Raw genomic sequence first — 12,658 nt, forward strand, 5'->3', positions numbered from 1 at the left:
CACCCTAGATATGCCCCCATCCTTCCTTCCTACAGTCCCCACCCTAGATATGCCCCCATCCATCCTTCCTACAATCCCCACCCTAGATATGCCCCACATCCTTCCTTCCTGCAGTCCCCACCCTGGATGTGCCCCCATCCATCCTTCCTACAATCCCCACCCTAGATATGCCCCCATCCTTCCTTCCTACAGTCCCCACCCTGGATATGCCCCCTTCCTTCCTTCCTACAGTCCCCACCCTGGATATGCCCCCTTCCTTCCTTCCTACAGTCCCCACCCTGGATATGCCCCCTTCCTTCCTTCCTACAATCCCCACCCTAGATATGCCCCCATCCTTCCTTCCTACAGTCCCCACCCTGGATATGCCCCCATCCTTCCTTCCTACAGTCCCCACCCTGGATATGCCCCCATCCATCCTCCCTACAGTCCCCCACCCTGGATATGCCCCCTTCCTTCCTACAGTCCCAACCCTAGATGTGCCCCCATCCATCCTTCCTACGGTCCCCACCTTGGATGTAGCAGAACGCTAAGGTCCTCCACTTATTGCAGCCATCCCCGCTGAGGAACAATTTGGGTGGATACTGGAGCCTATTGGAAGCCGCCATTCTGTATGTGTTTCTACATTGTGCCTTGAACACGACACAGATCTGCTGCCATCCATGCATTTAATACACTGGAATCAAGGAAGCAGCTCTGTCATCTCCAAGGTCAACGAATACAAAGAGTGAGAACTGCAAGGACCAAGATGCAAAATGCCAAGCCTGGCCCATAGGGTTAGGTGGAGTGCCCCTTTGCATCTATTCCCTATGGGTATGCAGTGCTGGCACCCATGGCCCATGCCCCCTGCCAGCTACGCCCCTGGCTGTGCCTATGCCATCTCTGCTGTAAGGATTTATTCATCTCTGATGAGATTGCACATTCTGGGAGTCTCGACACTTTCCTGCCTCTCGCTCTTAGAGGGATTAAATGGGCGCTCAGCCATTGACAAGCGTCTTCAGCTTGAATCGGGACCAACAGGCGGCTATTCAGGCGGCAGCGGCTCACATTTGGCAGCCATTCCTGGTTTTCTGGCCGGGCAGTATAGACAAAGAGGAGGAAAAAAAAATGAAAGACAGAAGGGGACATAAGGGGGAATCTAAGAGGCCATGGTGGGAGTTGTAGTCTTCTCCATCAGTCTTTGTGCTCTGCTCAGACGTCTCTATCTGGAGTTACCACATGTAGTAGCTCCGGGACGTGTCCACCTGGGAGGCTTTAGTCTCCACAGTGCCATCTTTGTCCTTCTCGCTGTCGCCCTCCCACAGGCTGATGAGCGGGGGGTACAGCTCATTCAGGGGGATGGAGGACGTCTTCTGCATGTACTTCTTCAGGGAATGACGATAGTTTTTCCTCTGGAATCGTTTCGCTGCGTAAACAGTGACAGAAGCGAAACTGATGAGGGCGAAAAGTGAACCCATGACGGCGGCCAGAGCGGCGCTGGTCTCCTGGTCACTGATGGCTAGCGAGTAGGACATGCCCTTGGTGGTGACATTGATGCATGCGCGTTGGGCTTGTTGATGGAGACCGGAGACGGTCAGACACACTTCGTACTCTGTGGCGGGTTGGAGATGGGTCAGATTGTACTCGTGGACGTCAGCGGGAACGCGAGCCGTGTATGTGATGTGCGGATTGTCGATCTTCATCGTGGCTGAAGACCACTTTAGGTTAGAAGCCAGGACGCTGGAGCTCACCTTCCAGGACACCAGGACTGAACTGGCCTCCGTCTGCTGCACGTAAAGCCGCAGAGCCTGAGACCCATCCAGGAGGGTCCCATTAATGCGCAGTGTGGCCACCCGGGTGTCCGCTCCTTCTGAGTTTTGTGCCACACACGTATAACGCCCCGAGTCCTCCACCTGTACATTGCTGATCTGGAGTGTCCCTTCCCACTCAAGCGATACTTATCAGACAAGGTTTCTGTGGTGACCTTATGTCCCATGGGGGTAACCCAATAGATATCGGGCTCAGGTTCGGCCATTGCTCTGCAATCTAAAGCAATGGTCATGCCAAGGTCCAAGCTAAGATGGCTGGGGAAGGTGTCCGGAGATATCATGGGTAAGCACTGCTCTCCGGCCGGGTCTTGGGCCAGCGCCTCTTTCACAGACTGACCTCGATATTCGGGGGGCAAAGCACAAAACATGGACAGCGGCTCCATAAACCGGATGGTGGTCTGGTTGGAAGCCATCCAGTGTAGGATGCAGTCGCATCGTAGTGGGTTACTGTGGATACTGATTTCCCGCAGGTTGGGCAGCGACTCCACCGTCCCCTTGTACACGGAGTTCAGGGCGTTGTTGTTGAGCATCAGGCTCTCCAGGGTAGGCACATTTCGGAAGGCAGAACGGTGGATATAGGACAGTTTGGGATTGTTTGTAGCTTCAAGTTTGGTTAATTCGGGGAGATTGTCAAGGGCAAACCGGTCCAGGGACACCAGCTCCGCCATGTTGTTGATCCCAAGCTCCTTCAAGCGCAGCATGTTCTTAAAGTCTCCTTCCTGAACCTTTCGGATGGGATTCTTATTAAGATCCAAGAATTTGAGGTTGGGGAGTTTTTGTAGAGCCACCTGGGGAACATTACTGAGCTTATTGTCATAGAATGATAAGCTCTCCAGATTGTCCAACCCTAGAAAGGCGTTCCCGGGAATATCGCTCAGGTACATGCCCGCCAAAACCAGGCTCCTCAGGTTGGCTAGTGGCTGGAAATTTAGGTCTAGTATACCAATGACTGGGTTCTCCCCAATCATCAGTATCTCCAGATTCGGGGTGGACTCAAACCAACGGCTGTCAATAATCCGCAGTTTATTCGAGTTTAGGTGCAGGCGGAGTAAACTGCGCAGTCCGGCAAAGGCACTAGGTGAGATGGAGCTCAGCTGATTGTGGTTGATGTAGAGCTCCTCCAGGTTGGTCAAGTCCTGCAGACAATAGTCCATCATCTCAAAGACTTGGTTCTCCTCCAGGTGCAGGGTGGTGAGCTGGCTGAGATTGGCCAGACCCACGTCTTGGATGGAGCTGATGTTATTCTGGGAAAGGTCCAGCTCCGTTAAGTTCGCCAGTTGCTGAAGTTCTCCATTAGTCCGCTCGATGTTGTTGCTCTGTAGGAGAAGGACCTGGGTGTCAGCAGAAAGGTTGGCCGGGATCTTGACCAGACGCAAGTCGTTGCAGTCCACAGTTTTTGCCTCGCGGTAGGTGGACTGTGGGGTGAACCACGGCCGGTTACCACATACACAGAGCTGGGGACACTCGGCTCGAGATCCTGAAAACGAACTGATGAGAAATCCAAGCAAGACCCTGTAAGACGTCAGCACAAGACTCTTCCTGCAGGCCATGGCCCTGCCCCACGAGACCCTCAAGATGCAGAAAACTGGGTCAAAGCAGTTCAGAATCACAATCCCGATTTTCTTCCTTCCCTGGATCCGACCTAAAATAAAACAGAGGGGAATGTTAGGTCCTATTAAAAAATGCACAGAAATCACAAATTACTATAAGGCAGGGTTTTCATAAAGGGGTCTTCTGCTTCTGGTTAGAAGTGTCCTCCGACAATCACAGCAGCGAAACAAGTATTTAATACCCCTACAGCGCCCCCATAGGAAACATGAGGTATTACACCATCTCTGTGGAAATCCATATGTTGTCTGTGTATGGATGTGACAGGACCTCCATCTTTGTAACTATCCTCCACTACGGATGGATGTAGGCCTCCATCTGCAAGATTGCAAAAGTCCTTATGTGACGTCCTGGACTATCAAGGTCGTCCCAGGTAGTCACACACAACACCACCACCCCCCCTTTCCCAGTTAGGTGACATCAGTCAAACTTAAAAGCCTTGTCACCACCCTCCAGGTTTGATGTCCACACCAGGGGGGTGGAGCCAGGCGGTTGGCTCCACCCACCGAGGAGTTCACAGGCCTGGAGGCGGGAACCCAAGTAGTGTAGTCGGTTCTAGCTCAGGCTCTGGAAGAGTCAAGTTCAAGTTCACGGGCAGTCCTGTGTCCAGGCTGCCCAGAGACTACCAGGTGGCTGGGTTGTAGCCCAGTCGCCACTGGCAAGGAGGCAGACTGTAGTGGCCGCCTGCAGGAGACCGAGAAAACGACCGGCGGAACCGTAAGGGACCAGGACATGGTAGTGGCCCGCCGGAACCGAACCGGGGAGCCAACTGGATACCGGAGCACCAGGCAGGGTACTCAGACCCCGAACTAGGCTAGAAGCCACCACCATAGTCAAATTAACTGATTGCGGTCTGGACCTCAGGGGTTCATTCCCACCTAAGTCCCGAATGAAGGCAACAGCCCAACCATTCCAGATAAGTGCCACCGCCAACGGCAAGAGATACAAAGGGCCAGCGTCTGCAGGCAAACAGGCACCTACGACAGATACACGTCGGGGAGCGGACTACTGGTGCCTAGGCATAGGAGTCAAGATTCACACACAGAGGTGCAGGAGAAAGACGGACATTACCAACCTAATCTGAGAAAAGCTGCAGCCGGCTGTAGGCCCCGTTCATCACTCCGTTTGGTTTACCAGAGACTCCAGTGTCTTGTGTCAGAGTGAGTACACCAGTGCCATCAGGCACCGCGCCGCGCCGCACCGCACCGCACCGCAACACTATACCCTGCACCCGGACCTCGGCCCGCCGGACCAACATCCCCTACCCACGGAGGGGTCAACACCGAGCTGCGCTACCACACTGCTCCCAGGGGTCCCCACACCTTCACCGCAGCGGTGGTGTCTACAATCACCACAACCCGTGGGTGGCGTCACAAACTATCACTTCAAACCAAACACCCGAATCCCCACGTGCAGCGCCAACTCCCTTGCAGAGCGATGTGACCCCCGGGTCCGTGAGAGGCTCGAGCCACCACCCGCAGTACGAGCACGGATCCAAGCGGCTCGGCGGCCGCAACCGAGCCCGCCGGGCGGTACACTTACGTCCCACTTCATTACAATTTCAAGATATCGGCCTGTTGTCAGGAGATAAAAACCTTCCAGGCTTCGTCCAGAGGCTAATAGCCTATCCTTACTTCTCACAGGTGGAGGTTTGTTACAAATGTATCAAGTGTAGATAAACATAGACTCCAGATTTGTGCAACCCAAAGACAGAGATCTTAGGAGATCAAAGCAGAAGAATGGGGCATGGATGGAGACCAGGCCATTCATACACAAATGTCCGGACAGCTGGGAGTTGGGGGTCCCTGGGGGGGCTCGGAATGATAGTTGATCTATATTAACTCTCTCAACCCCCGGGGGTCCATAGCTTGTGTCTCCAGGACTTGGGAGAGGACATAACTTCAGACAAAGGAGAGACCTGGAGTGAGGATCTTACATGGTGTGAGGGTCTTACATGGTGTGAGGGTCTTACATGGTGTGAGGGTCTTACATGGTGTGAGGGTCTTACATGGTGTGAGGGTCTTACACAGAAAAGGATGTGACCTACAGACTGTGAAATATCCTACAGGAGAATGAGGATCTCTGCTCCAGTCACTGTGCAAGCTGCAAATCACTCATCATCAGCGTCTAGGGGCTTTACAGCAGTGGTCTCCAGCCGTGCAAGACTACAACTCCCAACATGACCAGATAGCTTAGCCACAGGATGGAGATGACTCCTCGAAAGTCGACAAAGATGGAGAGCTGTGAAGTCTTCCTAGGATTGTAGTTCTGCAATAGTTGAGTTGGGTGGAGGGTATTGCTATAAATTTCTCACAAAATGCTACCAGAGCATGCTGGGAGTTGTAGTTCTCAACAGCTCTAGCCTCAGGTTGGAGGACTACTGCTCTAAAGTTTAACATAGAAAGCTATCAGAGCATGCTGGGAGTTGTAGTTCTTTACAGCTATATCCTAGGGCTGGAGATCACTGCCCTTAAGTTTACATGGAAAGCTATCAGAGCATGCTGGAGTAGTAGTTCTCGACAGCTCTAGCCTCAGGTTGGAGACTACTGCTCTAAAGTTTACATAGAAAGCTATCAGAGCATGCTGGGAGTTGTAGTTCTCGACAGCTGTAGCCTAAGGCTGGATACTACCCTAAAGTTTACATAGAAAGCTATCAGAGCATGCTGGGAGTTGTAGTTCTCGACAGCTGTAGCTCAGGTTGGAGAGACTACTGCTCTAAAGATTACATAGAAAGCTATCACAGCATGCTGGGAGTTGTAGTTCTCGACAGCTGTAGCCTCAGGTTGGAGACTACTGCTCTAAAGATTACATAGAAAGCTATCAGAGCATGCTGGGAGTTGTAGTTCTCCACAGCTGTAGCTTCAGGTTGGAGACTACTGCTCTAAAGATTACATAGAAAGCTATCACAGCATGCTGGGAGTTGTAGTTCTTTACAGCTATATCCTAGGGCTGGAGATCACTGCCCTTAAGTTTACATGGAAAGCTATCAGAGCATGCTGGGAGTTGTAGTTCTCCACAGCTGTAGCCTAAGGCTGGATACTACCCTAAAGTTTACATAGAAAGCTATCAGAGCATGCTGGGAGTTGTAGTTCTCGACAGCTCTAGCCTCAGGTTGGAGACTACTGCTCTAAAGTTTACATAGAAAGCTATCAGAGCATGCTGGGAGTTGTAGTTCTCGACAGCTGTAGCCTCAGGTTGGAGACTACTGCTCTAAAGTTTACATAGAAAGCTATCAGAGCATGCTGGGAGTTGTAGTGTGACAGCTGGGCACAGGGCTGAGTGGTGGGGACTGGTGTGAGCAGCTCTGCTGCAGGATGAATGGATTGTGCTTCGCTCTGCAGAACTGGGCAGCGGACAATGGAGGATGGAGCCGCCGCTCACTGCTCGCCATGCGGTGCCCTCACACACCCGGTGCCCGCTCTCCTGGGCTGTTATCACTCACTTTCTGGCTGGAGTCTTTGTGCAGTAAACGCCTCCATGTGACATGTGGCCGCAGTGCCTTATTGCCATGCAAGTCACAGGGAGGGTGGGGGCATTACTGGTGCAAAGTGCAAGCACAGAAGACTACTACCCCCATCAGTGATCAACAGAAGAGGAGGAGGGGGCATCAGGGTGCCACAAAGGGGAAAAGGTAAAACTGCAGGAAGCCAGAGAAGAAAGGAAGAGAAAATCTACTGCAAACACAATACCGAATATTATACTGTTTATAAAGCGCCATCATGTTCCACAGCGCTGTACAGACACCATCATCACTGTCCCCATTGGGATCACAATCATAAATCAGTATGACATGGAGGAAATCAGAGAAATCCCTGCAAACACAAGGAGAACATGCAAACTGTCTGAAGATGTTGTCAATGTCCTTGGTGGGATTTGTTCCCAGGACCCAAACACTGCAAAAGGGATTAATAGATTGTACTCACCTGTCCTACAGTCACCTCTCCCCAGTAATGGCAGATAACAGAGAGTAATAGATTGTAGTCACCTGTCCTATAGTCACCTCTCTCCAGTAATGGCTGATAACAAGGATGTAATAGAATGTAGTCACCTGTCGTACTGTCACCTCTCCCCAATAATGGCTGATAATAGGGAGTAATAGATTGTAGTCTCCTATCCTACAGTTGCCTTTCCCAAGTAGTGGCTGATAACAGAGAGTAATAGATTGTACTCACCTGTCCTACAATCCCCAGTAATGGCTGATAACAGAGAGTAATAGATGGTAGTCACCTGTCCTACTGTCACCTCTTCCCAATAATGGCTGATAACAGGGAGTAATAGAATGTAGTCTCCTGTCCTGCAGTCAACTCTCCCCAGTAATGGCTGATAACAGAGAGTAATAGATTGTAGTCACCTGTCTTGCAGTCACCTTTCCCCAGTAATTGCTGATAACAGGGAGTAATAGATTTACAGGGGGCGCACCCTCTTTTTAGCAAGAGAAGGTAAATGAGGAGGGTAATAAACTATATAATCCCAGTATACACCATATATAAACCCAGTGTACCATGTATAATCTCACTATATTATATATAATCCCAATATATACTACCAGTATATATAAACCCAGTGTACGATGTATAATCTCACTTTAATATATCGAATCCCAATATACCATGTTTCCCCAAAAATAAGACCTACCCCGAAAGTAAGCCCTAGCATGATATTACAGGATTTTTGGAGTATGCTTGAAATATTACCCCTACTCCAAAAATGTAGTATTCAGATTATCCCCCGATCCCTTTTTTCACAGTGTCTTTTTCCCACTATGCAATAAAGGCTGTAATCCCCCTGTATAGCACATAATCCGGCTGTGGCTGTCACACACAGGGGTGCAGCCGGTGTCATCACTCCCACTCCAGAGACAAACACTTGTATCCATGTGAGTTACCATGATGAGATCACAAGGCGGAAAAATGGCTCCCATGGGATTATAATCTCCGCTGTTTATATTTATATGGGGGTGGCGAGTTCCACGCTTTACCCCAAAACTCTGCACCTGTGTAACCATCAGGGCAAAACTACAGAGCAATGTACGGGGTCTCACTAATACCTGCTGCAACTGCACAACCCACCCGGTGCTATATCACATGAGATCACAAAGAAAGGGATTACACTAGATTACCAGCTCATGTGACCGGATTACTATATAATCTCTAGAAGTCCACAATATGGCAGATCACTCTCCATCATTAGATCAACTAGAGATATCAGTGGGATAGTACACTAGATCACTAGCACATGGAACAAGATCACTAGGACATCACAAGATCACCATAGCACCTCCCTAGGAGGTTACTAGAATGTCATGCCTGACAAATCCGAGGCGTGGCAGATCAGACTTGGCCAATTCTATTTAGTGGCAGAACGCACTCGATCACAACTATCTAGTAGATTACATTAAATGACTTCTATCTAGTACCAGATCACTTCTATCCAGTGGAGCATGATGATATCACTTATATAACAGATCACTTCTTTCACATTAGATCACTTCGATCCAGTGGCAGAACACACTAGATCACTACTTTCTAGTAGATTACATTAAATAACTTCTATTTAGCAGTAGACCACTTATATCCTGTGGCAGGTTATAAGAGATCACTTTTATCCAGTGGATGATAATAGATCCCTTCTATCACACTAGATGACTTCGAACCAGTGGTGGATGAGAATAGATCCATTCTATCACACTAGATCACTTCTATCTGTGGCAGATGATAAGAGATCACTTTTATCCAGTGGTGGATGAAAACAGATCCCTTCTATCACATTAGATCACTTCTATCTACTAGCAGAACACTTCTATCCAGTGGTGGGTGAAAAGAGATTAGTTCTATCACACTAGATCACTTCTATCCAGTGGCAAAGGACACTAGATCACAACTATCTAGTAGATTACATTAAATCACTTATATCTAGCAGTAGATCACTTATATAATGTGGCAGATGATAACAGATCACTTCTATCACCCTAGATCACTTCTATCCAGTGGTGGATGAGAACAGATCCATTCTGTCACACTAGATCACTTCTATCTAGTAGCAGATCACTTATATCCAGTGGCAGATAACAGATCACTTCTCTCAGACTAGATCACTTCTATCTAGTGGTAAATAACAGTAGATCACTTTTATCCAGTGGCAGAACGCACTATATCACAAATATCTAGTAGATTATATTAATTACTTGTATCTCGTGGCAGATGATAAGAGATCACTTCTATCACACTAGATCACTTCTATTTAGCGGTAGATAATGATGACATTAGATCTGTTCTATCCAGTCACACATCACACTAGATCACAACTATCTAGTAGATTATAGTAGATCACTTCTATATAGTGACAGATAAGCGATCACTTCCATCCAGTCACACATCACGCTAGATGACTATCTGGTCAAAGGATCCAGATTAATTATTGGGTCTTCAGGATTTGTCAGGAGAAGATCCCACAAGAATAAGTGCCTGGAGCAGAGCACAAGGTGCTTAGATCCAGGATTCCAGATTCTGTAGTGCTAGATCACTAATACAGATGACCAGATGAACCTGCCATAGATCAATGTGATTTCATGTAATATAAGATCCTTTATATAATAATGGTAATCACAACATTCTGAGGACTATGAGCAGATTATTAGAAATAACTGAAATGGGTGGATCCTACTAGATCTCATCATACTAAGTTGTCAGGTAAAAGATCTAAACTGGAAGATAACTACAAGAAAAGTGACACTAAAACTGCTGGATCCCTGAAAATAAATGTAAGATCACTTTATGGAACTGATTGGTGCAAATGAATTATAGATTTGTGAAATCACTTTGGATCCATTGATCTACTCCAGAAAAATGGATTCGATCCTGGCAGATCAATAGGACACGATTGTTTGGTTTCTGAGAATGATTGTTGCATTTTGCGGGGTTTGGGTGGAGGAAAGGACCGTGCAGAAATCAGCGGTAACGTGTGCAGTGCGGACCGTCAGCAGCGCCGGATCCGCGGCAGAGCTGATCGGCAGCAGCTGCCTGAGATCACAAGGCGGAGGCAGCCAAGTGTCTGCTCCATGTGTCCCAGCACCATCCCAGGCACCACAACTCCCAGCATTTCAGGAGAGTACACACAATCCACACCCCGAGACTGACAAACCAGTGCCCACCAGTCCTGCAGCTGCAACCCCAGAGAACCTGACAAAACCCAGTGCAAAAGTGATGGCACCCCTACACACAATGTGCACAAGCCACCAAATACATAAAATAAGTGCCAACACACAATACTGCAGCAGATACCTAAAGCACTGCACACATCTGCACTGGAAAAACACTACAGACACAATACACAGTCACACTGCACAATACACAGTCACTCTGCACAATATACAGGCACAATGCACAGTCACACTGCACAATATACAGTCACACTGCAAAATACACAGTCTTACTGCAAAAGACACAGTCTCAATGCACAATATACAGTCACACTGCACAATACACAGTCACTCTGCACAATATACAGGCACAATGCACAGTCACACTGCACAATACACAGTCACACTGCACAATATAGTCACACTGCAAAATACACAGTCTCACTGCAAAAGACACAGTCTCACTGCACAATATACAGTCACACTGCACAATACAGTCTCACTGCACAATACAGTCTCACTGCACAATATACACAGTCACTGCAGAATACACAGACACACTGCACAATATGCACAATCACACAGCCTTGTGATACCCTGCAGTGATACAGTATAAGGAGAACATTGTATACATGTGAGGCACAGCACTTATACAAAGCCCAGCATCCACCACACAGCATATACACACGACACACCATGCACAGCATATACACACTGCACACCATGCACAGCATATACACACTGCACACCATGCACAGCATATACACACTGCACACCATGCACAGCATATACACACTGCACAGCATATACACACTGCACACCACACACAGCATATACACACTGCACACCACACACAGCATATACACACTGCACACCATGCACAGCATATACACACTGCACACCACGCACAGCATATACACACTGCACACCACACACAGCATATACACACTGCACACCATGCACAGCATATACACACTGCACACCACGCACAGCATATACACACTGCACACCACACACAGCATATACACACTGCACACCACGCACAGCATATACACACTGCACACCATGCACAGCATATACACACTGCACACCATGCACAGCATATACACACTGCACACCATGCACAGCATATACACACTGCACACCACACACAGCATATACACACTGCACACCACACACAGCATATACACACTGCACACCACGCACAGCATATACACACTGCACACCATGCACAGCATATACACACTGCACACCATGCACAGCATATACACACTGCACACCATTCACAGCATATACACACTGCACACCATGCACAGCATATACACACTGCACACCATGCACAGCATATACACACTGCACACCATTCACAGCATATACACACTGCACACCATGCACAGCATATACACACTGCACACCATTCACAGCATATACACACTGCACACCATGCACAGCATATACACACTGCACACCATGCACAGCATATACACACTGCACACCATGCACAGCATATACACACTGCACACCATTCACAGCATATACACACTGCACACCATGCACTTTCTATGGGCAGTTATGCACTGTACACAATAAACACAAAGCCCCAGTGAGCCCTCGCCCGCACCCAGCACTCACCTCCTCTATGTTGTGTTCTTCAGGTCCCCTCTGTCCCCGCAGCCCCCATGTCACCTGCCCTCTCCTCTTCTCCAGCACTGAGCTGCTGCTGCCCCTGCCCCGGGGTAAGTCCAGCACTGCTCAGCGCTGATTGGCTGCTGCCGGGAGCTCCATCTGCACCGCGAACAATGGATGGGGGAGGAGGGGGCTGTGTGACCGGGAGGAGGGGGCTGTGTGGCCGGGAGGAGGGGAGATTCGGGCTGGGAAAGTGGACGGTGCGGGAGGAGGAGCAGGTGGGGAGCAGCCCGCAACTTCTGCAGCCGCACAAATAACAATGTGCAAGATGCATCTGGGGTAATTCACTATCTACAACACACAATCATTATCAAGAAGAAATCTCTATTATTATTATTTATTTACAAAAAGAAAATAAAATGTAACACAAATATAACGGCAATAACAACCATCATCCTGATCACAGCATCATCCAGGAGAG

General features: G+C 48.7%; 1 protein-coding gene across 1 annotated transcript; it reads right to left on the bottom strand.

Moving 5' to 3' along the window:
• Window positions 1-440: 440 nt before the first annotated feature.
• On the bottom strand, window positions 441-12,356 carry LRRN1 (leucine rich repeat neuronal 1). Its single transcript, XM_075321604.1, is given in 3 exon segments — window positions 441-1,921; window positions 1,924-3,447; window positions 12,184-12,356. Coding segments are annotated over 2 exon segments (2,145 nt in total). The 5' UTR covers window positions 3,356-3,447; window positions 12,184-12,356; the 3' UTR covers window positions 441-1,208.
• Between the last annotated feature and the right edge of the window lie 302 nt (window positions 12,357-12,658).

This window comes from Anomaloglossus baeobatrachus, chromosome 8 (assembly GCF_048569485.1).
Source record: "Anomaloglossus baeobatrachus isolate aAnoBae1 chromosome 8, aAnoBae1.hap1, whole genome shotgun sequence".
NCBI lineage: Eukaryota > Metazoa > Chordata > Amphibia > Anura > Aromobatidae > Anomaloglossus > Anomaloglossus baeobatrachus.